We start from the raw sequence: 23660 nt of genomic DNA on the forward strand, positions 1-23660 counted from the left end.
GGTATTTTTAAACCTGGCTCCCGGTGGGTATCGGCTTTCTGGGCGCCGGCGAGAGCTGCCCAGATTTGGCCGGGGGAAGCCGGGGGCCGGCGGAGCTCTGGCAGCGGGGCCGTGCCGGGGCTGCGGCCGGGGGCCAGCGCAGTGTGACCTTTAAAGGTCTGCGAGATGAATTACATTATCGTCTTGCCATCGGGGTCACTCCTGGCTTGGCTTTCAGCTGGACACAGGACTCGGGTCATCTCACATGGTGCCGGGCCCATGTGCAGCGCCGGGGGCTGTGGGGACAGAGGGTGGGCTCCTCTCCCCCGGCACCTGAGAGTCTGCCTGCACTGCTGTTACCACAAGGCCCCAGAACGGCTGATGAGGGAAGGTGGGATCCTTGAAATCTGGTTCAGCCTCAGCTCTGACTTCCCCTGGCCAGCCCTGGGGTTTGGGAATCCGCTGGTCACATTCCTCCCTCCTTCCCTTTAGGGGACTTTACTAAGTTAACGTTTTGGGGAATGTCCTTTGCGCCCATTGGCTGTGCCGTGACCTTTCCCAGGGACAGGGGTGGCCGCCACCGGACAGCCAGCGGCCCCAGGGGCCTGGTTCTGGCACGAGTGGGATCCTGGGGAAGCTCCAACGGTTCTCCCCCCATCTCCATGCCCTGCCCGCATGATGGAGGGGCGATGACGGGGTCCCCGCTGACGCCCCTCTCTCCCCACAGAGATGCCCTGCATCCAGGCCCAGTACGGCACCACGGGCGCCGGCCCCTGCGAGCGCTGCCCGGCCGAGCTGCTCAGCCCCGAGGGCGGCCGGTTCCCCATGGAAGTGGCAGGAGCCGACCTGGCGGCCGCCCCCGCCCTGCCCAGCTTCAGCACCTTCATGGAGGGCTACGCCGGAGAGTTCGACGCCTTCCTCTACCAGCTACCGGCCAGCGGCCAGTCTGGCACCGCCACCGCCGCCACCGCCTTCAAACTGGAGGACTTCCAGGTGTACGGCTGCTATCCCAGTGCCTTCGGGGGGCAGCCGGACGAGACCCTCTCCTCCAGCGGCTCGGACTGCTACGGGAGCCCCTGCTCCGTCCCCTCGCCCGCCACGCCGGGCTTCCAGCAGGCCCCGGGCTGGGAGGGCTCCTTCGGGGCGTTCTCGCCGCTGCCGAACTACGAGGGCGGGCAGCCCTGGGCTGAGCCGGCCAAGGGCGGGGGGTCGCAGCCCCCCTTCTTTGCCTTCGGGCCCCCGGCCCCCAGCCCCGGCGGGTCTCCCGTGACCCTCAAGGGGCAGCCGGGCCCCTCGCCCCGCGTGGACCCGCGGCTGCTGGACACGGACGCCTTCCCCCCGACCCAGGGACCCCCCGGGGGTTTCGCGGGGCTGCCCCTGGCCCCCGCCTCGCCGCTGCTGGAGGGGCCGGCGCTGGCGCCCACCAAGGTGCGCAGCCCCGGGGCGGGCGAGGGGCGCTGCGCCGTGTGCGGGGACAACGCGTCCTGCCAGCACTACGGCGTCCGCACCTGCGAGGGCTGCAAGGGCTTCTTCAAGGTAAGGGGGACCCCCCCGCCCCCCGCCCCACCCCGCCCCGCCGCCGCCGGGATGTTCCCACAAGGCTTTGCGGCAGCGGGAGGATGCCGCGGGGTGCCCCGGGGAGGGGCAGGGCAGGGAGCGCGGCCCCGAGCCCTCCCCACGGACGCGGAGCCGGATGCCGGGGCTGGAGCGGGAGGCAAGGGAGGACAGAAGGGCTTTTGTTCGGAGCTCGGCGCCCCGGGCTGAGCTCGGCCGCTCCTTCCCCGCCCGCAGCGCACGGTGCAGAAGAACGCCAAGTACATCTGCCTGGCCAACAAGGACTGTCCCGTGGACAAGCGGCGTAGGAACCGCTGCCAGTTCTGCCGCTTCCAGAAGTGCCTGGCCGTCGGCATGGTCAAAGAAGGTAGGGGGGCCCCGTCCTGGGAGGGGGGTCCCAGCAGGAGTGGGGGATTCCTGCTCCACAGCCCGCGCTGAGGACAGACACACTCATGGCATGTCCCTCTCCACAGTGGTCCGGACCGACAGCCTGAAGGGGCGGCGGGGCCGCCTCCCCTCCAAGCCCAAACAGCCGCTGGACGTGTCCCCCGTCAGCCTCATGACCTCCCTGGTGCGGGCACACATCGACTCCATCCCCAGCGCCACCAAGCTCGACTACTCCAAGGTAAGGCCAGTGCCACCCTGGGGCCCTGCCGGGGCTGGGGACAGATCCTAACCCACCCATCCCAGTTCCTGACCTGCCCCCACGCTGGATTCAGACCCATCCCCATCCCGGATCCTGATCCCATTCCCATCCCAGTTCCAGGAGTCGGCGCCGTGCCCGTTCGAGAAGGAGGACTCGGTGGACGTGCAGCAGTTCTACGACCTGCTCACCGGCTCCATGGACGTCATCCGCAAGTGGGCCGAGAAGATCCAGGGATTTGCCGAGCTGCCCAAGGAGGACCAGGACCTGCTGCTGGAGTCGGCCTTCCTGGAGCTCTTCATCCTGCGCCTGGCGTACCGGTGAGCCCCGGGGCGGCACAGGGCAGAGCGGGGGGAGCCCGGGATGTGCCGGGGGGGTTGACACCCGGTTTTGTGCCGGCAGCTCGAAGCCAGAGGAAGGGAAACTCATCTTCTGCAACGGGGTGGTGCTGCACCGGCAGCAGTGCGTGCGCGGCTTCGGGGAGTGGATCGACGCCATCCTGGAGTTCTCCCAGAGCCTGCACCGCATGAGCGTCGACGTCCCCTCCTTCTCCTGCCTCGCCGCCCTCGTCATCATCACAGGTGAGACCCCCCTCCCCGCTCCCAGCCCCACCCTGTGGGGTGTCCCCATCCCACCCTGCGCCCCCACCCTCACCTCACGCCCCCTGTGCCCCCCAGACCGGCACGGGCTGAAGGAGCCCAAGCGGGTGGAGGAGCTGCAGAACCGCATCGTGAGCTGCCTCAAGGACCACGTGGCAGCGGCGGGGGCCGAGCCGGGGCGGCCCGGCTGCCTCTCCAAGCTCCTGGGGAAGCTGCCGGAGCTGCGCAGCCTCTGCACCCAGGGCCTCCAGCGCATCTTCTACCTCAAGCTGGAGGACCTGGTGCCGCCGCCGCCCATCGTCGACAAGATCTTCATGGACACGCTGCCCTTCTGAGCCCCCGGCGGGCGGCTGCCGACACCAGCCCCTGTCACCCCCCCCCGGGGACATCTGGGACCCCCCATGAGCAGCCCTGGTTCGGTGCAGGGATGTCTGGGACCCCCCTGGACACCGCTGGGTCACCCATGGGGTGCCCGGGACATCCCCTGTGTACCCCTGGATCATCCCCAGGATGCTTTGGGACCTCCCCTGGATCACTCCAGAACGCCTGGGACCCTCCCCCGATTACTCCCGGGATATCTGGGTCCCCCCTCCGATGCCTGAGTCCCCTCGGGGACACCCTTGGGGGTCCCCCATGTGCCTTCACGGCGCGGGGGCAGCCGCAGAGCAGCCCCGGTGCCGTCCCCTCCTCGGGGCATCGCCGGCGCGGTGCCCCCTCCCCCTGTAAAAACACCCCCGATGTAAATAGCGCCAGCCGGGTCCTGTACAGAGCAGGGGGCACGGGCAGGAGGGGCTCCAGCCCCCCAACCTCGGCCCCCTCCCCTTTATATATATTTTTCTGGGTTTTTCCCCTTTTTGGCCACTTTCTGTATATAAACTTGTACGTACGGTGAGAGCTCTGAGAGGGACCTTTGTCCTGCGTGTGTCCCCCGGAAATGTTGGCTCTGGTGAATATTTGGGGACTGGGGGGGGGTGGGTGGGGACAAAGCAACGGGACTGGGGACAACCGGGAACATCGGAATGGGGACAGCCAGGGTTGGGGACAGCCGGGGTTGGGGACAGCTGGGCAAGGGGACACCAGGGATGCTGAACTGGGGAAAAACAGAGCACTGGAGCTGGGAAAGAGTTGGAGAAAGCCAGGACACTGGAGCTGGGGACAGTGTGGATGTCAGAGCTGGGAACAGCTGGGGCACCGGAGCTGGGGAGAAACAGGACGCTGGAGCTGGGACAGCCCAGCCGGATTTTGGAGCCGGGGACAGCCGGGATGACAGGGCAGGGGACAGCCGGGATCCTGGAGCTGGGGACAGCCGGGATCCTGGAGCTGGGGACAGCCGGGGCTGGGGACGGCAGAGATGACAGGGCAGGGGACAGCTGGGGCCCAGGAGCTGGAAACAGCCGGGAACCTGGAGCTGGGGACAGCCGGGGCTGGGGACAGCCGGGGCTCCGGAGCCGGGACAGCCGCGGTGCCGGAGCCGCACGTTGCCCACGGCGCTGCCCTTGAACTGTCACTCACCCCCTCGGCGGCGGCTGCCCCAGCCCCGCACCTGTTGCCCGCCTGATTTATCATCCCCAAAATAACCCTGAAGCGTGACCGTGTCCCCCCATCGTGTCCCCGGGGACGTGGCTGCTGGCAGAGCCAGTCTTGGCAGGGCAGTGATGGCTTTTGGGGTTCCCATCCAGGGGCTGGGGACAGGGTGGGGGTCCCTGGGCACGCAGGGGGGGGGACATATGGGGCTGGTGTGTCCCCCAGCTTGTCGCCTTCCTCCTGCTGGGCACGGCCTGGCCCCGGAGAAACATTAATGGGGACACCCAGGGTCGGTGTGGAACAAGGGCCACATTGAGAGCGGGGCCGGGGGGGCCCCACAGTGACACACAACAAGGGTCCCTCTGTCCCCCCCCGCCACCCCCGCCGCGGGGACAGTGCTGACGCACGGCAGGGCCACGGGGGTTGGGTTGGGGGACAGGAGAGCCCCACATACAGGGCACGGGGGCACGGGGTGGGCCCCCAGCACAGTACAGCTCGGCTCTGCTCCAGCTGCAGGAGTGGCCGTGCCACAGGTCCCTGTCCCCTCCCTACAGCTGAGGACTGGCCCTCTGCCCACCTTGTCCCCATCCCCATCCCCTTGGCAGGGGATGGGGACATGGTGCCAGCAGGGCAGGGTAAAAATAGCCTCATGGCCAACTCTGGCCACACCAGTGGCCCCAGGGGCTGCATGGCAGGGACAGGGTGCCACAGCATGTGCCCGGGGACATGCCATGACCACAGGCCTCCTGCTATTTGCACCAGGGCACGTGTCCCAAATCTCCATATCCTCATTCCCTGTGTCCCCCATGTCCATCCATCCATCCATCCATCCTGTCCCCATATCTCTCACGTCCCCACGTCCCTGTTTCCAGTATCCCCATGCCTTGTGTCGCCATGTCCCTGTGTCATTCTGTCCCTTGTGTCCATCTGTCCCTGCTTCCCCCCCTTTCCCTATGTCCCTGCTGCCCCCGTGTTGGTGTTCCCCGTGCCCTTGTGGCCCCTGTCCCCACGCACGTCCCCCCGTTGTCCACTTGTCCCCGCGGGGGTCACGGGAGGTCACCGGACGCCCCGCCCCGCTGCAGTACCGTCGCGGGGGCCTCCAGCCCAGGGGGCGCTGTGGAGGCGCTGAGCCGCTCTGCGCCGCGGCGGGCGCAACTCTGTGGCGCCCTTGGAACGAACCAATCCGGGAAGGGGGAAATCCTCATAACGGGAACGGCGATTCCGCCCCCGGAGACGGCTCGCGGCGGGAAACGGCACCGGAGGGGGGGGGCACAAAATTAACGGAAATAGATTTAGAGTGAGGAAACACGGCCGTTACACGGGAGGCGCTACCGCGGCCCCCGTGGTGTGTCCCGACGCCCCCTGCGCAGATGGGATGGTCCACTTCCCTCCTCCCCGCCGTCAGATGGTCGGGCCCGGGCGGTGAGTGGGGACCGGGACTGGGATCGGGGCCGGGGCCAGGGCCCGGACGGGGATCGGGGGTGAGGGAGGCTACGGCCCCTGGAGGGGGTGAGGGGCCCGGGGACTGAAGGGGATCCGGGTCCTGGAGCCCGAGGGGAGCCTGGGACGCTCCGGGAGAGGCTGAGGGGGAGCGGACCGGGCCGTGTGGGGCCGTGTGGGGTGGGGAGGCCACACACTGGTCACCCCCCTGGGCTGTGCCAGGGCCAGACCACGACACTGGGGGCCCTGTGGGGTGTGAGGGGCTCGAACCAGGACATTGGGGTCCCTGCGGGGTTATGGGGGACCCCGGCTGGGTCCCTGTGAGGTACTGGGGGGCCTGTACTGGGATGGGGGGGCACTCACTGGAACACCAGCGTCCCCAGGGGTGGGTTCAGGGGGGTCCTCAGAGGGGCTGCCACCCGAGCAGGGGGTACAACCGACACCCCCCATCCACTCCCCACCCTTGTGCCCCCCCAGCACCCGCTGCTGTGGCCCCCCCGGCGCCGCCCCCGCCATGAACTGCCGCGCCGAGGTGCTGGAGGTGTCGGTGGAGGGGCGGCAGGTGGAGGAGGCCATGCTGGCCGTGCTCCACACCGTCCTGCTGCACCGCAGCACCGGCAAGTTCCACTACAAGAAGGAGGGCACCTACTCCATCGGCACCGTGGGCACCCAGGACGTGGACTGCGACTTCATCGACTTCGCCTACGTGCGAGTCTCCTCCGAGGAGCTGGACCGGGCCCTGCGCAAGGCCGTGGGGGAGTTCAAGGTGAGGGGGGCCCAGCAGGGGTGAAAGGCAGTGGAAAGGGCCTCGAGGGGCAGCCCCACGAGGAGCAGCAGCTGAGGGCACTTGGTCTGCTCAGCTGGAGAGGAGGAGACTGAGGGGAGACTCCTCAGGGTCTGCAGTTCCAATCTCTGCTCTCTGTGAGCAGGGGCAGGACCTGAGGGAACGGCTGGAGCTGTGTCAGGGGAGGGTTAGGTTGGATGTCAGGGAAAGATTCTTCCCCCAGAGGGTGGTTGGGCACTGACCAGGCTCCCCAGGGCAGTGGGCACGGCCCCAAGGCTGCCGGAGCTCAAGGAGGGTTTGGACAACGCTCTCAGGGACAGGGTGGGATTGTGGGGGTGTCTGTGCGGGGACTGGATGATGCTTGTGGGGCCCTCCCAACTCAGGATATTGTGTGATTCAGTACAATCCCATGGGATGTGCCCCGGGGGGGGGGGGGTCAGTCCCTGTTGCCCCCCGACCCAAATGCTGCCCCGCAGGACGCGCTGCGCGGCTCCGGCAGCGACGGGATGGGTCAGATCTCCCTGGAGTTCTACCAGAAGAAGAAGTCACGGTGGCCCTTCTCGGACGAGTGCATCCCCTGGGAGCTCTGGACCATCAAGGTGAACGTGGTGAACCTGGCCAACGAGCAGGAGCGGCAGATCTGCCGCGAGAAGGTGGGCGAGAAGCTCTGCGAGAAGATCATCAACATCGTGGAGGTGATGAACCGCCACGAGTACCTGCCCAAGATGCCCACCCAGTCCGAGGTGGACAACGTCTTCGACACCAGCCTGAAGGACGTGCAGCCCTACCTGTACAAGATCTCCTACCAGATCACGGACTCCCTGGGCACCTCGGTCACCACCACCATGCGCCGGCTCATCAAGGACACGCTGGCGCTGTAGGGCTGGTGTCGCCCCAGCAGGGTCACCCTGGCTGGTGGCACCTCCTGGGGACAAGAGGCTCTGCTTGGATCCCCTTCTCCACCTCCAGAAAGCCTCTGGGAGGAGCTGGGCTCGGCCTGGCCTGTAATTGGGGGTTGCTGCTCCTTGGTCTTGTCCGTCCTGGAGAACCGGCTCGGCGGCTCTGGCCTGGCTGATGACGGGGGTGAGTCCTCGGGGCACGTGTGGCACCGGCTTGGCGTGGCACTGGGGCCTGGCACGGGGCTGCTGGGGGCCTGGCACAGGGCGTTGAGGGGCGGAGTGACACCTGAACCCCACCCCTCTGAAGCACATTTGGTGCCACACAGCCAGTGCTGGCTGTGTCCCTTGTCACCAACTGTCCCCCCACCGGTGTCACCCTGTTCCCTGGGGTCTGGAACTGCCCCAAAAATAAAGTGTTCCTGCTTTCACATGGAGACTGGTCACATCCTGGCTGGGGGGGGGCTCAGGGACGTGGGAGGGGGGAAGCAGGTGCTGAGGCTGAGCTGGGGGTCCCCGGTGCTGTGGGGCTGAGCTGGGGGGTCCCCATCATACCCCAGCACTGTGGGGCTGAGCTGGGGGTCCCCAGTGTCATGGAACTGAGCTGGGGGTCCCTATCATACCCCAGAACTGTGGGGCTGAGCTGGGGGTTCCCAGTGTCATGGGGCTGAACTGGGGGTCCTCACTGCACCCCAGTGCTGGGGGGCTGAGCTGTGGAACCCTGAGACTATGGAGCTGAGCTGGGGGTCCCCACTGCACCCCAGTGCTGGGGGGCTGCAGTGGTCAGGGGGTCAGTGCTGCCCACACCCGGAGCAGGGCAGCCCCAGTTCCCCCCAGGCACATCAGGGAGGGCCTGGGGTGACCCCTCCCTTCCATGCAGGACCCTGCACCCCTCCACTGCACCAAGGGGGGGCAGAGCTGCTCCCTCCCTCCCTGGGGTGGGGGGGATCCACTGGGCTCCGACGCCTCCGGGCGTGAGGGGGGCCATGGAGAAGGGGGGGATAAGACGGGCCCTGACATCACTTAAACCCTCCCCGTCTGTCGCTGCCGCCGCACTCGCTCCGGGGAGGAAGAGGAGGAGGAGGAGGAGGGGGCCATGAACACCACCCGTGAGGACACGGGGCCGAGCGAGGCCGCCCAGATCGCCGTGGTGCTGGTGCTCGGCCTCGCCGTCGCCTTCGCCATCCTCTTCCTCGGCTGCAACCTGCTCCTGCAGGCCGAGAGCCTGGCAGCGCCCGCGGCACAGGGCGAACGGGGCCCGTCCGAGCCCGACACGGGCACCGAGGGCACGTAGGGACGGACAGAGCCCCGTGCACAGACAGAGGGACGCGGGTGGATGCGGACACACGGCAGCGGGACGGCTCCGGGAGCTCCTGCAGGTGGATGTCACCGAGGGCAGGTAGGGACGGACAGACGGATGGACATCCCCGCAGAGGGACGGACAGACGGATGGAGGGATGTGGACAGACAGTGGCCTCTCTGAGAGTCCGCTGGGACGGCGCTGGGAGCTCAGGGGGGTGGGTGTCACCGAGGGCACTGGGACCTGCCCGAGCTTGGCGGACGGACAGACGGATGGATGGACGGATGGACATAGACGGACACGGATGGACCAGCACCTCTGCCCACAGAATCTCTGGTGGCCCCCGGGATGGAGCAGGGGGTCGTGTGGATGGATTAAAAGGCCACAGCGGTGCTGGGGGGGCCGGGGCCGGGCTGGATCCCGCCCTGGGCGCGGCAGCGCTGGTAATCCCCCCCAAGAGGATTAGGGGAAACTTTTATTCCCTGTTTCAGGGCTAATCCCTGGGCTGGTGGGGCTCAGGGAAGGAGGCTGGGCCCCTGCCCCGCTGCCAGGGTCTGGGATGGCATCCTGCCCCTCACAGCCCTTCAGACCCCGGTGGCCACATTCTGCCCCCCCCAAACTCTTTCTGCCCTGCTTGTCCCATCCTGCCTCTCCCACATCTGACCCTGTCCCTTCACCCCCTTTTCCATTGCTCCTGGGGCTGTATCCTTCCCCCCACCCCGCTCTCCACAGCCCTTCCTGGCCCCTAATCTGCTCCCAGTCCCCCACAGCCACCAGCAGTGGGGTGAACTGGTGTCACCCCACCCTGGAACAGGGCTGGTGATGTGGGGGCGGCTCCCAAATCAGCCACCCAAAAGCAGGTCCCCCTCCCCTTTTAGTCCCATAACTTTAATAACAGCACTGCAAAGCCCTGCTGAAGGTCTGCCCCCTGTATATCCATGTGGCCCCCACACCCAGGGACACGGGACCCCCAGCCTGGGGTGGGGGCACTCCAGGCAGTTGGATCCCCTCTGTGAATCCCCCCACCAGTCCCCCCAATCAGGCAGTGGCCGTGTAAAAGATTCCATATATTTCACATGTACAAAAAGTCACTGGGGGGCGAGGGGGTGGGTCCGGGGGGGGGTCCTGGGACAGTGGGCACCATCCTGCCACTCCCCCCACACCCCCCCCGGCCTGGCTTTGGTCCCTTTTTTTTGGCACTTAGTGTTCACATCAGTGGTCAAAGTGTCGAGCGCGGGGTGGGGGGGGTCCCCGTGGTCCCTGTGGTGGGGTGGGGGCCCTGAAGCAGTGACACCCTCCCACCTCAGGGATGAGGGGACCCCGATTGGGAGAGGGTCAGCCCTCGGCGCTGGGGTCCCACCACAGCTGGATTTGGCCTCTGTCTGGGGTGGTCTGGGGGTGGTCCGGGCGCAGGGACGGGGGTGTCACCCGCGAGGACGGTGGCACGAGGACATTTCCCCCCAACCCCTGCGTGGTGTCGGGACAGGACAGAGCCTCCCCGGGCACCTGCAGGGCAGAGGGGGGTGAGGAGGGGAAACTGAGGCAGCCCCAGGCCCCCCTGCCCCCAGCCAGGTCCTCAGCCTCTCCCGGCTACAGGCGGATGCACCTGCGGGCTGTGGGACAGAAGGGACAGTCAGGGACAGTGTTGGGGACAGCTAGCCTGGCCCAAGGGGGGGCCCAGGTGACCCCCCCCTAGGTACAGGCAGCTCAGGGTGAGTCCTCCCAGCACTGGGCTGGGACCCGGTAATGCACTGGGATCCCACTCTGGGATCCTGTAGGGCAGTAGGACCCCGTGCTGGGATCAATCAGTGCACTGGGACCCTTCCCTGGGATCCAGTATTGCATTGGGATCCCACCTCAGACCCAGTAGTGCACTGGGATCCTGCCCTGGGATCCAGTGATGCACTGGGACCCTGCCTTGTGATCGGGTATTGCATTGGGACCCCCCTCTGGGATCCAGTATTGCACTGGAATCCCTCCCTGGGACCAGCCTGGCAGTGGGATCCGTGCTGGGACCCAGCATTGCACTGGGATCCTGTGCTGGGACCCTGCACTGCAGCAAAACCCCCATGTGGGAATCCAGCCTTGCACCAGGATCCAGTGCTGGGATCCTGTGCTGGGATCCAGCCTTGAGCTGAGATTCTGTTCCAGGATCCAGCCTTTCACCAGGATCCTGCTCCATTCCAAGGGACTGGAGGGTGCTGGGCACCCCAGGGTGACAGCATGCGGGGAAAGGGGCGTGCAGGAGGGGACATGCGGGACCAGAAGGGATCCGGGGGGGATCCAGAGGGGGATCCAGGAGGATCCAGGCATGCAGTGGTACCTGGGGACTAACAGCTGGACTCGTCGTGGTGGGACGGGTCGCAGAAGAAGCGGGAGCCCCGCTTGGCCGTGCGGGCGGTGAAGGGGACGCTCTTCAGCGCTGCGGGGGGCACGGGTGGGGAATGGGGGGGACAGGGAGATGTCAGCCCCCGTGGCCAAATTGGGGGGTGGAGGGAACAGGGAGATAGCTTTCGTGGCCGGGAGGGGCTGGGGGGGCCATACCAGTGATGATGTCCTCGATGGTGCCGTCCTTGCCCTCGTACACGGGCCGGTGGTCCTTGGCCTGGCGCCGCCGCAGCTCCGCGATCAGCTCCTGCTGCTGCCACTTGTTGCGCTGTGAGGGAGGGTCCAGGTTAGGGACAGGGGGGTCCCCGCTGTGCCCCCCCCTCCCCAGCCCAGCCGGTGCCCACCCGCTCTCACCTTCTCCTGCTTTTTAGCCTCCTGCGCCAGCAGCTTCTCCCGCATCACCTCCTCCTGCTTCTTCCGCGTCTCGTTCTCCTGCTCCGCGTCCTGCCGGGGCACGGGGGCGGTGGGAGCCATCCCCCAGTGCCACCCACCCCCCGTGTGTCCCCTCCTGGTCCCACCTCACCTTGTAGGAGCGGATGAACCGGACAAAGACCGGGAAGAAGACGGACGGGGGGGTCGTCTTGGGGCTCTCGCCGAAGTACCGCACCACGGTGTTGTAGGCGTCCTGGCACGGGGTGGGCGGTCAGGGACAGGGCAGTGCCCGGCTCGGGGGGGTTTGTGAGGCATGGGTGGGCACCAGGGACAGGCACAGCAGGGCAGGAGTGCACGAGGAGTGTGCAAAGCAAGGTGTGGACGAGCAGGTGTGCGCGAGGAGCGCGAAGAAAAAGGTGTGGACGACAAGGAATGCGAAAGGAACAGGCGAGGGAAGGCGGGAGCACACCGGGAACGTGAGGAGTGAGCTGTGGATGACAAGGAACGCACAAGGAACGTGCAAAGCAAGGTGTGGATGAACAGGAGTGCCCAAGGGCTGTGCAAAGCACAGAGTAGATGAAAAGGTGTGTGCAAGGCAGGGCAGGTGTGCACAGGGAGTGTGCAGAATAAGGTTCCTGTGACAAGGAACACACAGAGATCGTGCAGAGCAAGGTGAGGATGCCCAGGAATGCACAGGGATCATGCAGAGCAAGGTGAGGATGCCTGAGAATGCACAGGGATCATGCAGAGCAAGGTGAGGATGCCCAGGAACACACAAGGATTGAACACAGCGAGGTGAGGATGCCCAGGAATGCACAGGGATCGTGCAGGGCAAGGTGAGGATGCCTGGGAATGCACAAGGATCGTGCAGAGCAAGGTGAGGATGCCCGTGAACGCACAGGGATCATGCAGAGCAAGGTGAGGATGCCTGGGAATGCACAGAGATCGTGCAGAGCAAGGTGAGGATGCCCGGGAATGCACAGAGATCGTGTAGATCAAGGTGTGGATGCCTGGGAATGCACAGGGATTGTGCAGAGCAAGGTGAGGATGCCCAGGAATGCACAGGGATCGTGCAGGGCAAGGTGAGGATGCCTGGGAATGCACAGGGATCATGCAGAGCAAAGTGAGGATGCCCAGGAACATACAAGGACGGTGCAGAGCAAGGTGAGGATGCCTGGGAGTGCATAGGGATCGTGCAGAGCAAGGTGAGGATGCCTGGGAATGCACAGGGATCGTGCAGAGCAAGGTGAGGATGCCCAGGAATGCACAGGGATCATGCAGAGCAAGGTGAGGATGCCTGAGAATGCACAAGGATCCTGCAGGGCAAGGTGAGGATGCCCGGGAATGCACAGGGATCCTGCAGAGCAAGGTGAGGATGCCCGGGAATGCACAAGGACCGTACAGAGCAAGGTGAGGATGCCCAGGAATGCACAGGGATTGTGCAGAGCAAGGTGAGGATGCCCGGGAATGCACAGGGATCCTGCAGAGCAAGGTGAGGATGCCCAGCTGTGCCCGAGGTCCACGCAGGGCCAGGAACGAGCCGCCCTCACCTCGGCCGTGCGCGCGTCCCGCTGCAGCCGCTCCAGCTGCCCCTCGTTCCCCCCCAGGAAGGAGCGGAGCACGGCGCTCTCGTGCATCCCACACTCCCGCCGCAGCAGCTCCATCCCCCGGCCCAGCTCCTTCACGTCCAGCAGCACGTTCTCCAGGGACACTGCAGGGGACACGGGGCGGGTCAGGGGCCCTGCGGTGTGGGCACAGTGAGGGGGGGCTGCGGGCACGGGGGGGGCACCTGCCGCCGCCTTCTCCACGAAGTGCAGCTCCTGCCAGAAGGTCGCCAGCTCCGGGTACTTCTCCCGCACTGTCAGCGCGATGAAGTGCAGCAGCGTCATCTTCCTGTCCGTCGACTTGGTGTCCAGGAGCTGCAGCAGGATTTGGGGAGGAAGGGGGGTCAGCGCTGCGGGATGGGACCCCCTGGGGGGGGTCCCAGGGAGCCGGAGAGGGGCATGGGGAGGCGGGGGCTGCCCACCAGGTCCAGGCTCTGCAGTTTGAAGCCGTAGACGGCGCCGCGTTTGCTGCTGTTCATGTAGTTGCCCAGCGCCAAGATGATCTGCGGGGGCGAAGCACCGGGGATGGGGGGTGCAAAGAAGCAGGATCGGGAGGTCAGGAGAGAGTGGGACCCCCACAGGACCCCCTCTTCTCCCAGCTCCAGCAAGGCTGGAGCGCAGGACCCCCACCCAGCCTGTCCCCACCTCCAACATGTGCTTCAGCTTCTGGGAGGACTTGACGGAGGCCGAGGCCGCGATGATGGCGTTGAGCTGCTGCAGGGGGACAGCACGGGGGGGGCTCAGCCAGGGCTGGGGGGGGGGGGTCCAGCAGGAACAATCCCCCCCCCTTTCCCGGCTCCGTACCGGCGTCAGCATCTGGATGTTCTCGGCGAAGTTGCCGAGGAAGGCCATGATGGCCATGCGCTGGGGCAGCCTCTCCACCTTGCTGAACTGCAGCATGAACCGGTCCTCGTCCGCCAGCTCCTCCAGCGGCTTCCGCTCGCGCTCGTACTGACGCAGCGCCTTGGCCTCGGCCTCCGTGGGCAGGAACCGCATCAGGCACTCCACGAAATCCACCGGCAGCGTCGCCAGGTCGAACCTGCCCCGCGCCCACAATGTCGGGGAGCAGCTCGCAGCAGCACCTGGGATGGGAGCCCTGAACCCCAGCCTGGCCCCCCCCGAAACCTGCTCGAACCCCTGAATCCCAGCCTGACCCCCTGCAACCTGCCAGGACCCTCCTGCACCCCAACCAACCCCCTCTGCACCCCTGCCAGCCCCCCTGCGCTCTGCCCGGACCCCCCTGAATGCCAACCAACCCTCCCTGCCCCCCCACCCCCCGTTCCCCCCACCATGTGGGGTCATACGTGTGGATTGCCCGGCAGATCTCGTCGGCACCGCGCCCGGCCTTGCGCAGGGTGATGGCCAAGTTCTTGGCACGGTTGGCCTCCAGCAGAGTCACCTTGGTGGCCACTTTCTGCGCCGCCTTGCTCTTGGCACACACCAGGTCCAGCGCCGGGCCCTGCGCCTTGGTCTTGAACAGCTCCTCGAAGCGCTCCAGGTCCAGGTCCTGGGGGGACAAAGGGGGGTCACAGGTGGGTGAGGGGGTGCTGGTGCCCACCCAGCCACTCGGGAGGGGGTCCCAGGCTCACCTCCAGCACCCTCTCGTCGTCCAGCTCGCTGAACACGGTCCCGCTGATCTGGTTGGGCTTCAGCGCCGTCCAGTTGAACACGGGCAACCGGAATTTGGTCTTGATGGGCTTCTTGATCCGGATGGCTGCCAGGGGGTGTGGGAGCCGGCTCAGCACCCCTTGGGGCAGCGGGAGGAGGGGGGGACAGGTCCTGTGCCCACCCTGAGCCATCTGAGTCCGGTGTCACCATCCCCTGGGCCACCCCATCCCTGGGTGTTTCTTGGGGATTGCAACACCCCGGTCCCTGCAACCCTTCCCCGTCCCTGTCCCCTGTCCTTGTCCCCACAATGCCTCCACCCTCCCTGTCCCCATCCTGATTCCTTCATGGTGTCTGTCCCCTGTCCTTGTCCCCACAATGCCTCCACCCTCCCTGTCCCCATCCTGATTCCTTCACAGTGCCTGTCCCCTGTCCCTGTCCCCACAATGCCTCCACCCTCCCTGTCCCCATCCTGATTCCTTCATGGTGTCTGTACCCTGGCCCTGTCTCCCTGGTCCCCATGTCCTCTCTGTCCCCATTCCCACAGTCCCTGCACCGTCCCTGTCCCCAGGCCCTCCCTGTCCCCATCCCCACAGTCCCCACGTCACCCTCCCTTACCCGAGAGCCCGACGGTAAGGGCGATGGAGGGCGAAGCCCCGGGCAGCGGCGGGGCCGGGGGGCACTTCCCTGTGAAGCCACGAGAGGGTGAGACCCCAATTCTGGGGACTCCCCCCACCCTCTGGAGTAGCCCAGCACGAGGGACACCCCACTTTGAGAGCCCACCCCTCCCACCCCTGGGGACAGCCCAGCTCGGGGATGCCCCATTTTGGGGGATGCCCCATTTTGGGGGATGCCCCGGGGGCTCCCCCTCCTCACCTGGGAGTGGGGGCGCAGGGGGCGGAAGGGGGGGCGGTGGGGGGGGTGGAGGGGGCGCGGCCTCCACGGGGGGCAGGACTGGGAGCTGCAGGGTCTCCTCCAGGGGCTCAGGCTCGGGCTGGGGGGGGGACTCTGCGCCGGGCACGGGGGGAGGCTCCGAGCCGTAGCGGCGCCGGAAAGCCTCGTCCTTCTCCTTGATCATCCTCCGCAGGGTGTGCACCTGGTGGCTCGTGTGCTCGTAGGTCTCCTGGGGACAGTGAGAGTCAGGCAAGGGGGGGGTCAGGACCCCTCCCCGCTCCCCACAGCCCCCCGTGGCCCCCTACGCACTTTGACCACCTCCAGCTCCTTCTCCCGCTGCAGCAGCTGCTTCTCCAGCTCCGCCACCCGCATCATGTTCTCGTTCTCCAGGTCCAGCAGCTTCTCCGTTAGCTGGGGAGGGGTGGACACAGCTGGGACACCCCCTCAGGGACCCCCCAGGTGTCACCACTGACCCCCCCTGGGACTCCACCAGGTCCCTGCATCCCCCCGTGCTCACATACATGGGACAGGTGTTCCTCCAGCTCCTCCACCTTCTCCAGGGCCACGTTCTTGGTCTCGGCGTCCTCCAGCAGCCCCCCCACGTCGAAAACGTTGTCCAGGTACGCCTGGATCTGCACCTGCAGCTTCTCGCTCTCCGTGTGCCTCGACTTCTGCGGGCACGGGGGCAGCGTCAGGGATGGGGGGGCCCTGTGGGGTGACCCCCCCCGAGCCCCGACACCCCCCAGTACCTGCAGGAACTCCTCCAGCCCCAGCTTGGTGAACTCGTACTGGAGGTGGACGCGGAAGTTCATGTCCTCCACCGAGTGCACCACGATGTTGATGAACTGCATACAGGCCACCTGCGGGCAGGGGTCACCTGGGGTCACTGGGAGCCCCCCCCTGGCCCCCCACAAAGACCCTCCCCCTCGCCCAGGACAGGGTGTCCCACCATGAAGTCGATGCTGCTGTCCTCGTTGCGGAAGTATTCCATGAGCCGCTCGAAGCGATGCTTCTCCTTGCACACCTGAGCAGGCAGCGGACACAAGGTCATCCTGGCTTGGCCTCCCCCCCGTCTCCTGGGCTCCAGTTTCCTAATCCCAGTCTGGTCCTGGTGCCCCCAGACCTCCCAGTCCTCATCCTCCCTGATCCCCCCCATCCCGTGTGCTCCAGGTTCCCCATCCCAGCCTTCTCCTGGGGTCCCCAATTCCTCCATTCCCTGGGTCCTGCTCCCCAGTCCCAGCCCAATTCTGGTGCCCCCATCCCAGCCTGCTCCTGTCTCCCCCCCAGTCCCCCCCATCCCAGTCTGGTCCTGCTGCTCCCATTCCCCTCCTACCTCCTTGAAGTTGTCAAAGGCCGCGAGGATGATCTCGTGGCCCCCCCTGACCAGGCACACGGCCGCCAGCAGCTCCAGCACCAGCGCCTTCATCCTGGGCACAGCGTCACCATCACCATCACCCCCGGCCAGCACCGGGACCCCCCGTCCTGCCAGAGCCCCCCTTACCTCGGGTTCTTGTTATTGAGGCTCAGGGCGATCTCGTTGACAGCGTGAGGGTGGGACATGACCAGGTTGAAGCCGTACTGTGGGGACGGAGCAGGGACAGCGTCAGCCACGGTGACAGCGGCGACAGTGGCGACAGCGGTGTCCCCGCCGCGGGGTGACAGTACCTGGTAGTTCATGATGGCCCGGAGACACATGATGCAGAGGTGGACGTCGTCCTTCTGGCTCACCAGGCGCGAGTTCTTGAGCGCCCGGCGGCTGGGCAGGGTCCCGTAGCTGGGGGACACGGGACACGCGGTGAGCGGGACCCTCGCCCGCGGTGCTGCACCGCCAGCGCTCACCGAGGGACAGGGCGGGGACAGCGTGGGGACAGGGCGGGGACAGTGTGGGGACAGCAGGGCTTTAGGAGGGGCAGAGGTAGAGAGAAGCGGCCGGAGGGCGAGAGGGACAGAGGCTGCAGACGCGGAGCCGCCGCGAGCGCCGGGCCGGCCCCGGGACGCCGGTACTTACCCGGCGGGCGGGCGAGCGGCGAGGTGGGCGCGGAGGAGAAGAGAGAGAGAGCACAGCCAGAGAGGGGGCACCCGGCCCTGGAAGCAGAGATGGGGCGCATTACCCCGGGGTTAGAGCCAGAGCGGAGGCGGGCGGAGCACGGGCGGGACGGGACGCGCGAGGCAGCGCAGGACGCGGCACACGCGGCACGTGCTATGGCACGGCCACGGCACGGGCGAGGCACAGCCCGAGCTCCGGGCGCTGCACGTGGCGTGGTGCGATGCCCACGGCGCAGGGCACGATGGCACACGCTGCGGTGGGACAGCGCTTGGCACGGCACACGCTGCGACACAGCAGGACACGCCGTGGCACACCGGTACGTGGCACAGCACACCAGGACACACAGTGGCACACCAGGACACGCCATGGCACACCGGTATGTGGCACAGCACACCGGCACACACAGTGGCACACCAGTACATGGCACAGCACAGTGGGACACGCCGTGGCACACCGGCATGTGGCACAGCACACCGGGACACGCTGTGGCACACCAGGACACGCCGTGGTACACCGGTACGTGGCACACCACACCGGGACACACCGTGGCACACCGGTACGTGGCACAGCACACCAGGACACACAGTGGCACACCAGCACATGGCACAGCACACCGGGACACGCCGAGGCACACCAGCACATGGCACAGCACACCAGGACACGCCATGGCACACCGGTACGTGGCACACCACACCGGGACACGCCGTGGCACACCGGCACGTGGCACAGCACACTGGGACACGCCGTGGCACACCAGTACGTGGCACAGCACACCAGGACACGCTGTGGCACACCAGCACGTGGCACGGCACGCAGCAAGCGGCAGCGCCGTGACCAGCCAGAGCCCTCCGGCAGGACGTACCCCCACAGCAGGACGTGCCCCCCCGGCAGGACGTACCCCCACAGCAGGACGTGCCCCCCCGGCGGGTGTGTCCCCCCGGGTACGTACCGTAGGGCGGTCTGGCGGGCCGAGCGGGCCAGGCTGCTGGCGAAGGGGGCGGGCAGGGCGCTGGGGTGCTGCAGATCCTCGATGGACCTGCTCCAGGCGTGCAGCTTCTCCAGCGCGCCGTCCTCGCCGCCTTCCAGGCCCTCAAAATCCAACCTGGAGGGGGGGGGGACACACGCGTGCGGGAAGGGAGGGGGGGGCACAAGGCTTTGGCAAGGGAGCACACGGCTTTGGCAAGGGGGCACACAGAGGCAAGCGCTGAGGCGGGGGGGCGGGGGGGCAGCGGGGCAGGGACAGGCACGAAGGTGGCTCTGGGACCCTCAGGATGGGCAGGAGGGGGCTGAGCATCCCTTGTCCCTCGGGACCCCACGGCAGGCGGGTCCCCCTGTGGTGTCCCAGGGACGATAAGGGACCAACCAGCATCGGCTGCCCACATCAGGGAGCTGCTACAGGGACCGGGACCCCCCCCATCCCCCAGGACCCCCCCGACCCCACTCACATGACGGCGCACTGGGCGAAGGACAGGTAGTTCACCAGCACGTCCAGCCCCTTGTTCTCGTCGTTGAGGAACTCCCGCACCCACCTGCAGCACCAGGAACCCATCAGGGCCCGCAGGGGTCAGGACACCCCCCCGGCACGACCCCCTCCACCACAGGGATCCCCGTCGTGGCACCGGGGCAGTGGCGGGGGGGGACACCCCGGGGCTGCCGTGGCAGTTGCAGCCTCTGTGCTATCGCCGGTGCCAGCGCTGGTACGGGGTTATCTGCGGGCTGCAGGGCGGGGAGGGCTCGGCACGGGCGGGAAACAGAGGTGGGTGCTGAGGCTGCTGCACCCCCACCCTCACCCTGGGAACCCCGCGGTGGGGGGGCTTCGGGGTGCCTCGACGCCTGGGTGGAGGGTGTTGGGGTGCACATGTGAGGTGCTGTGCCCAGGGGCAGGGAGGGGTGCGGAAGGGGGGGGGTGCACGGAGTGGGGTGCGCGGGGTGGGGGCTTCACCCAGGAGGGCCGGGGGTCCCCACGCCTGCCCACGGCCCTGCGTCAGGGAGCCGGGGGGGGCCGCAGCTGCCCCTTTCCTGCCGCCGCCAGCCCCTCGCCCCAGCCCGTTTCCTGTCTCTGGCTGCTGCTATTTTGGGTCCGTGGGCAGGGACGAGCGGGGCCGGCGGCGGGGAAGAGCCCAGCACGTGCACGAGCCGCCCCGGGCACGCGGGCACGACCGGGCACCCGCCACTGACGGCCCCGACACCCCCGGGACCGCCCCGTCCCTCCCGCCGCCCCGCGCTGCCCCCGGCGCATCCTGGTGAGGATCGGGGTGTCACCGGCTCGGGGACGGTGCCGACCGAGCCCTGAGGTGCCAGGAGGAGCCAGGCGGGATCTGGCCACGCTGCCTCGTCCAGGGCGTCATCGCCAGCCCATCCGCCCCGGCATCCGCCCCCGGGACCTGCCCGCGGGCCGGGGCAGGAACCGGCCCAGTTCCTGTAGCGCCTCCGGCTTCCCCTGCAGCTGTGCAGGGTTGGTGATGGGACCCCAGAGCCCCCCCGCGTCCCTGCACCCCACCCTGGGACCCTGCACCCCACCTGGGACTTTACAACCCCCCCCCAGGACCCCACACCCCACACTAGGACCCCACAGCCCCTCCCTGGGACCCCCCACTCACCCGATGTGGTTCGTCCTCAGGCTGATCTCCAGCTCACGCAGCACTTTGGTCGACTCCTGAACCCTCCTCCTGAACTTCTAGGGGCAGAGCAAGGCTGAGCTGTGCCCCCTCAGAGCCCCCCAGACCCCCGGACCCCTCCCAGGCCCCCCTCGTCCCTCACCTTCCGTGTGACTCCTGGCTCCAGGAAGCTGCGAAGTTTCTGGATGTAGGCGTGGGGGGGGGCTCTTCACCTGGAACCGCTCCTGGAGGGGATGGGGGGGGTGTTGGTGACACTGGGACAGCAGCACAGCTCACCCAGACCCCCCCCAGGATGCCTGGGACCCTTCAGCCCCCACCTGGTCACAGATGAGGTCCCACTTCTTCTCGTTGTCGTACTGGCGCAGGAGCCGGGCTTTGTCCGGGGGCAGGTTCATGGAGCTCTGGGGGCAGAGCGGAGGTGTCACCCTGGGGACATAGGGACACTGTGCCCCCCGGGGGCACCCAGACCCAAAAAGCACCCACAGCACAGCCAGGGTCCCCCTTAAGGGCACTCAGGCCCATGGCACAGCCAGGGTCACCGGCACCGGTGGGCACAGATGTGGCACGGGGACAGCAGTGCCAGCAGTGCCAGCAGTGCCAGCAGTGCCAGCAGTGCCAACAGGGCCACATGCCAGCTTGCGGGCAGCACCAAATCTCCTCATCCCCGACGTGTCCTTCCTGTCTGCACCCGCTTCCGTGCGGCAGCCGCAGCCTCCGCTCCCAACCGCGGCGAGGCTGGGCACTGGTGCTGGCTCACCAGGACACCACCAGGCACGAGACTTGGCACCGGTGCCGGCTCACCAGGGCACCGGGCACGAGACCTGGCATCGGTCCCAGTTCACTGAGGCACCGGGCACAAGGCCAGGCATGGGTGCTGGCTCACCAGGACACCGGGAAGCCCCGTGGGGGACCCCAGGACCCACAGTGCGGGATGTGGCACAGGGGACACAAAGGGAGTGTCCCAGGGGGCACCGGGGATGCCGGATGGCCGCGGGATTGGGGCAGTGCCACCCCCGCGGGAGATGCCGTCGCAGCACACGATGCCACCCCGGTGGGCGATGCCACCCCCGTGAGTGATGTCACCCTGGTGACGCAGGTCCGGGCAGCCCCGTTATCGGGAGCCGGTCACTGCCACCGCTCCACCCGCCCCGTGGCGGCTAAAATTATCCCTCCCCTGCTCATCCCGATCCCACAAAGCCGCAGGAAACTGGGATACAGAGACTGGGCGAGACCGAACACCCCTGGGCAGGGGTCCCGCGGGCCCACGGGGACGTCACCGCCAGCACGGGGCCCCCCAAAACTGCCCCCAAAAGGGGCACCGTTCCCTCCCCACAGGTCTCAGCTTATTCCCCCCGGGCCACAGGCGAAATCCCAGGGCCCTCCCGGAGACGGAGGCGGAAGGGACACACGGAGACCCCGGGTGGGGTCTCGGGGGCATCGGGGGGGCACCGGGGGGCTTTGAAGCGCAGCCGCCCGCCCCGGCGTTCCCGCCGCTCGGTTTCCTGCCTTTGTGGTGGGAGCGCGGCCGCTCCCGGCCGGGCACTTCCTCCGCCGCCGCCCCCACCGGGAGCCCCCACGGCTGTCCCGGGGGCCGAACCCCCCCGGGAACGGCGGTACCGGAGCGCATGCTGGGGCTGGGGGGCACCGGGGCGGATCCTCCCGTCCGGGGGCCGCCGGAGCTCCATCACATGATGGAATATTTTCCACCCCCGGCAGCAGCCGGGACGGCACCGGGCGCCGCCGACGGGCGCGGGGGACATTTTGGGAGGTGAGGGGGGATGTGGTGCAACAACCCTCCAAACTGAGCCCCTCCCCGGCATCGGTGTCGCCCGGCAGGACGTGTCCCCCCCCGCCACCGGCCCCGCGGGGACCGGCGGCCGCATCCGCCCCGCGTGGGATGCGGGACGGGCAGCGGCGCCGCGGGCGGGAGCCGCTCGGTCACCGGCGGGACGCGCCCACGCCGGCGGTGCTGGTGCCCTCCGATGCCCCCCCCCGATGCCCTCCGGTTTCGGCTTCCAGAGCCCCGTGGGACCACACGGCATTTCCTGCCTGGCCTCGGCTTCCGCTGGCGGTGGCCCCCACCGGGACGGCGGGGCCGGGCGTCGGGGACCGGGGGGCACCGGTGTCACCGGTCACGGTGTGACTCCCCCGTCAAACAAAGCCGGCGACGCGGAGGGGCCACCGGGACGGCCCGCGCCGCGAGCCCGGCGCCGGTGGGTTCCCTCCCGCAGTACTGGGGGTCCCGATGGCACCGGTGGCACGGGGTGGGGACGGGGCACTGCTGAGACACGTCCCGGGGACGCGGTGGCACCGGCGGGCTGGGCCGGTGACCGCGGCGGGGTGGCCACCGCCCCGTCCGTGACAGCGGGGCCGGGGACCGAGCGGGGGACCCGCGCTCACCGGGAACCCCCGCACCCACCGGGAACCCCCGCATCCACCGGGAATCGGCACCCAAGGGGGAACCCCAGCCCTGGGGACCCCCGCAACCACGGGGACCCGCCGCCCGCAGCCCCGCTCGCCGCCCCGACGGGACTTTCCCGGTTCACAAAGTCCCCGGGGCCTCAGGGGCCCCGCCGGTGGCACCGGGAGTGGCGTCACCCCCCGGGGCTGTCCCGGGCGGGGTATTCCCCGCGGTCCCGAGGCCACTGCCCATCCCCGCGGGCACCAGCGCTCCCCGCCCGTCGCCGGTGGCTCCGGGCGCCGGTGTCGTCCCGGCGGTGCCCGGTGCCTGCCCCGTGGCCCGGGTGGGCGCATCGGGAGGGGTCCCGGGAAGGGGCGGACCGGGGGGGCGCAGCGGGACCCGGAGGGGGCGCGGGGACGGAGTACGGGGGAAGCGCACCGCGGGGGTGCACCGGGAACCGGAGGAGCCCACCGGGAACCGCGGGGGGGAGCGGCGGGAGTCGGCCTCTCACCAGCACCAGTGCGAAGCGCTCCTCCAGCTCGCAGGGCTCCGGCATCGGCATCTTGCCCGGGGCGAACAGCCCGGGCCCCCCCGGGTGGCCTGCCGCCGTTCCGGGGCCCCGGGGCAGTGCCTCCCCGTCCGCGCTCTCCACGTTCCCCATCCCCGGCCCAGGCACCGGGGGGCGGCGGGGGAGGCTCAGCCCGTCGTGTCCGGCGCTGCCGCCGCCACCGCCTCCCGGTCCCGCCCCCCCCGCCCCGCCCGGTCCCTCCCGGTCCCGCCCGGTCCCGGTCCCGCCCCCGCCGCTGCCCGTCCCGGCGGCGCCGCCAGGGGGCGCCCCGGGGTGCGGTCGCGCCACCGCGGGGGGGGCTCGCGAAGGCCCCCGCAGCGAACGGAGCGCTCCCATTGGCCAGGTCCGCGCCCGCGGCGGCCAATCAACGTCGCGTTCGCCCGCTGCGGGGCGGGGCTCGGCGCGGCCCAACGACGGCGCTCGGGCGCGGCCCGGGCGGTAACG

General features: G+C 68.4%; 3 protein-coding genes across 3 annotated transcripts; 2 read left to right on the top strand and 1 right to left on the bottom strand.

The window, feature by feature from the left end:
* The first annotated feature begins 706 nt into the window (after positions 1-706).
* On the top strand, positions 707-3710 carry NR4A1 (nuclear receptor subfamily 4 group A member 1). Its single transcript, XM_032713402.1, has 6 exons — positions 707-1515; positions 1771-1900; positions 2007-2158; positions 2294-2496; positions 2579-2757; positions 2854-3710. Exons 1-6 carry the CDS (start codon positions 709-711, stop codon positions 3108-3110), a joined length of 1728 nt encoding a protein of 575 aa, XP_032569293.1. The 5' UTR covers positions 707-708; the 3' UTR covers positions 3111-3710.
* A 1823-nt stretch (positions 3711-5533) lies between these two features.
* ATG101 (autophagy related 101) lies at positions 5534-7850 on the top strand. Its single transcript, XM_032713647.1, has 3 exons — positions 5534-5721; positions 6217-6505; positions 7000-7850. Exons 1-3 carry the CDS (start codon positions 5675-5677, stop codon positions 7402-7404), a joined length of 741 nt encoding a protein of 246 aa, XP_032569538.1. The 5' UTR covers positions 5534-5674; the 3' UTR covers positions 7405-7850.
* A 1923-nt stretch (positions 7851-9773) lies between these two features.
* LOC116800087 (formin-like protein 3) lies at positions 9774-23366 on the bottom strand. The gene is given in 28 exon segments (XM_032713663.1): positions 9774-10332; positions 11043-11141; positions 11264-11375; positions 11462-11551; positions 11631-11732; positions 13030-13190; positions 13269-13398; positions 13506-13586; positions 13729-13797; positions 13888-14122; positions 14388-14590; positions 14673-14797; positions 15307-15375; positions 15565-15811; positions 15892-15993; positions 16104-16253; positions 16332-16442; positions 16532-16606; positions 16916-17009; positions 17084-17160; positions 17248-17356; positions 18579-18731; positions 19075-19158; positions 20230-20306; positions 20390-20449; positions 20451-20471; positions 20565-20648; positions 23160-23366. Coding segments are annotated over 27 exon segments (3063 nt in total). The 5' UTR covers positions 23310-23366; the 3' UTR covers positions 9774-10332; positions 11043-11049.
* Positions 23367-23660: the final 294 nt, after the last annotated feature.

This window comes from Chiroxiphia lanceolata, chromosome 30 (genome assembly GCF_009829145.1).
Source record: "Chiroxiphia lanceolata isolate bChiLan1 chromosome 30, bChiLan1.pri, whole genome shotgun sequence".
Classification (NCBI taxonomy): domain Eukaryota; kingdom Metazoa; phylum Chordata; class Aves; order Passeriformes; family Pipridae; genus Chiroxiphia; species Chiroxiphia lanceolata.

Excerpts from the sequence above, each read along its gene's own strand:
- ATG101 (XM_032713647.1), top strand. The coding sequence starts at position 5,675 with ATGGTCCACTTCCCTCCTCCCCGCCGTCAGATGGTCGGGCCCGGGCG. Across the intron at positions 5,722-6,216 it reads CAGATGGTCGGGCCCGGGCG|CACCCGCTGCTGTGGCCCCC; the intron begins GTGAGTGGGGAC and ends GTGCCCCCCCAG. Across the intron at positions 6,506-6,999 it reads AGGCCGTGGGGGAGTTCAAG|GACGCGCTGCGCGGCTCCGG; the intron begins GTGAGGGGGGCC and ends GCTGCCCCGCAG.
- NR4A1 (XM_032713402.1), top strand. The coding sequence starts at position 709 with ATGCCCTGCATCCAGGCCCAGTACGGCACCACGGGCGCCGGCCCCTGC. Across the intron at positions 1,516-1,770 it reads GCTGCAAGGGCTTCTTCAAG|CGCACGGTGCAGAAGAACGC; the intron begins GTAAGGGGGACC and ends CCCCGCCCGCAG. Across the intron at positions 2,497-2,578 it reads ATCCTGCGCCTGGCGTACCG|CTCGAAGCCAGAGGAAGGGA; the intron begins GTGAGCCCCGGG and ends TTGTGCCGGCAG.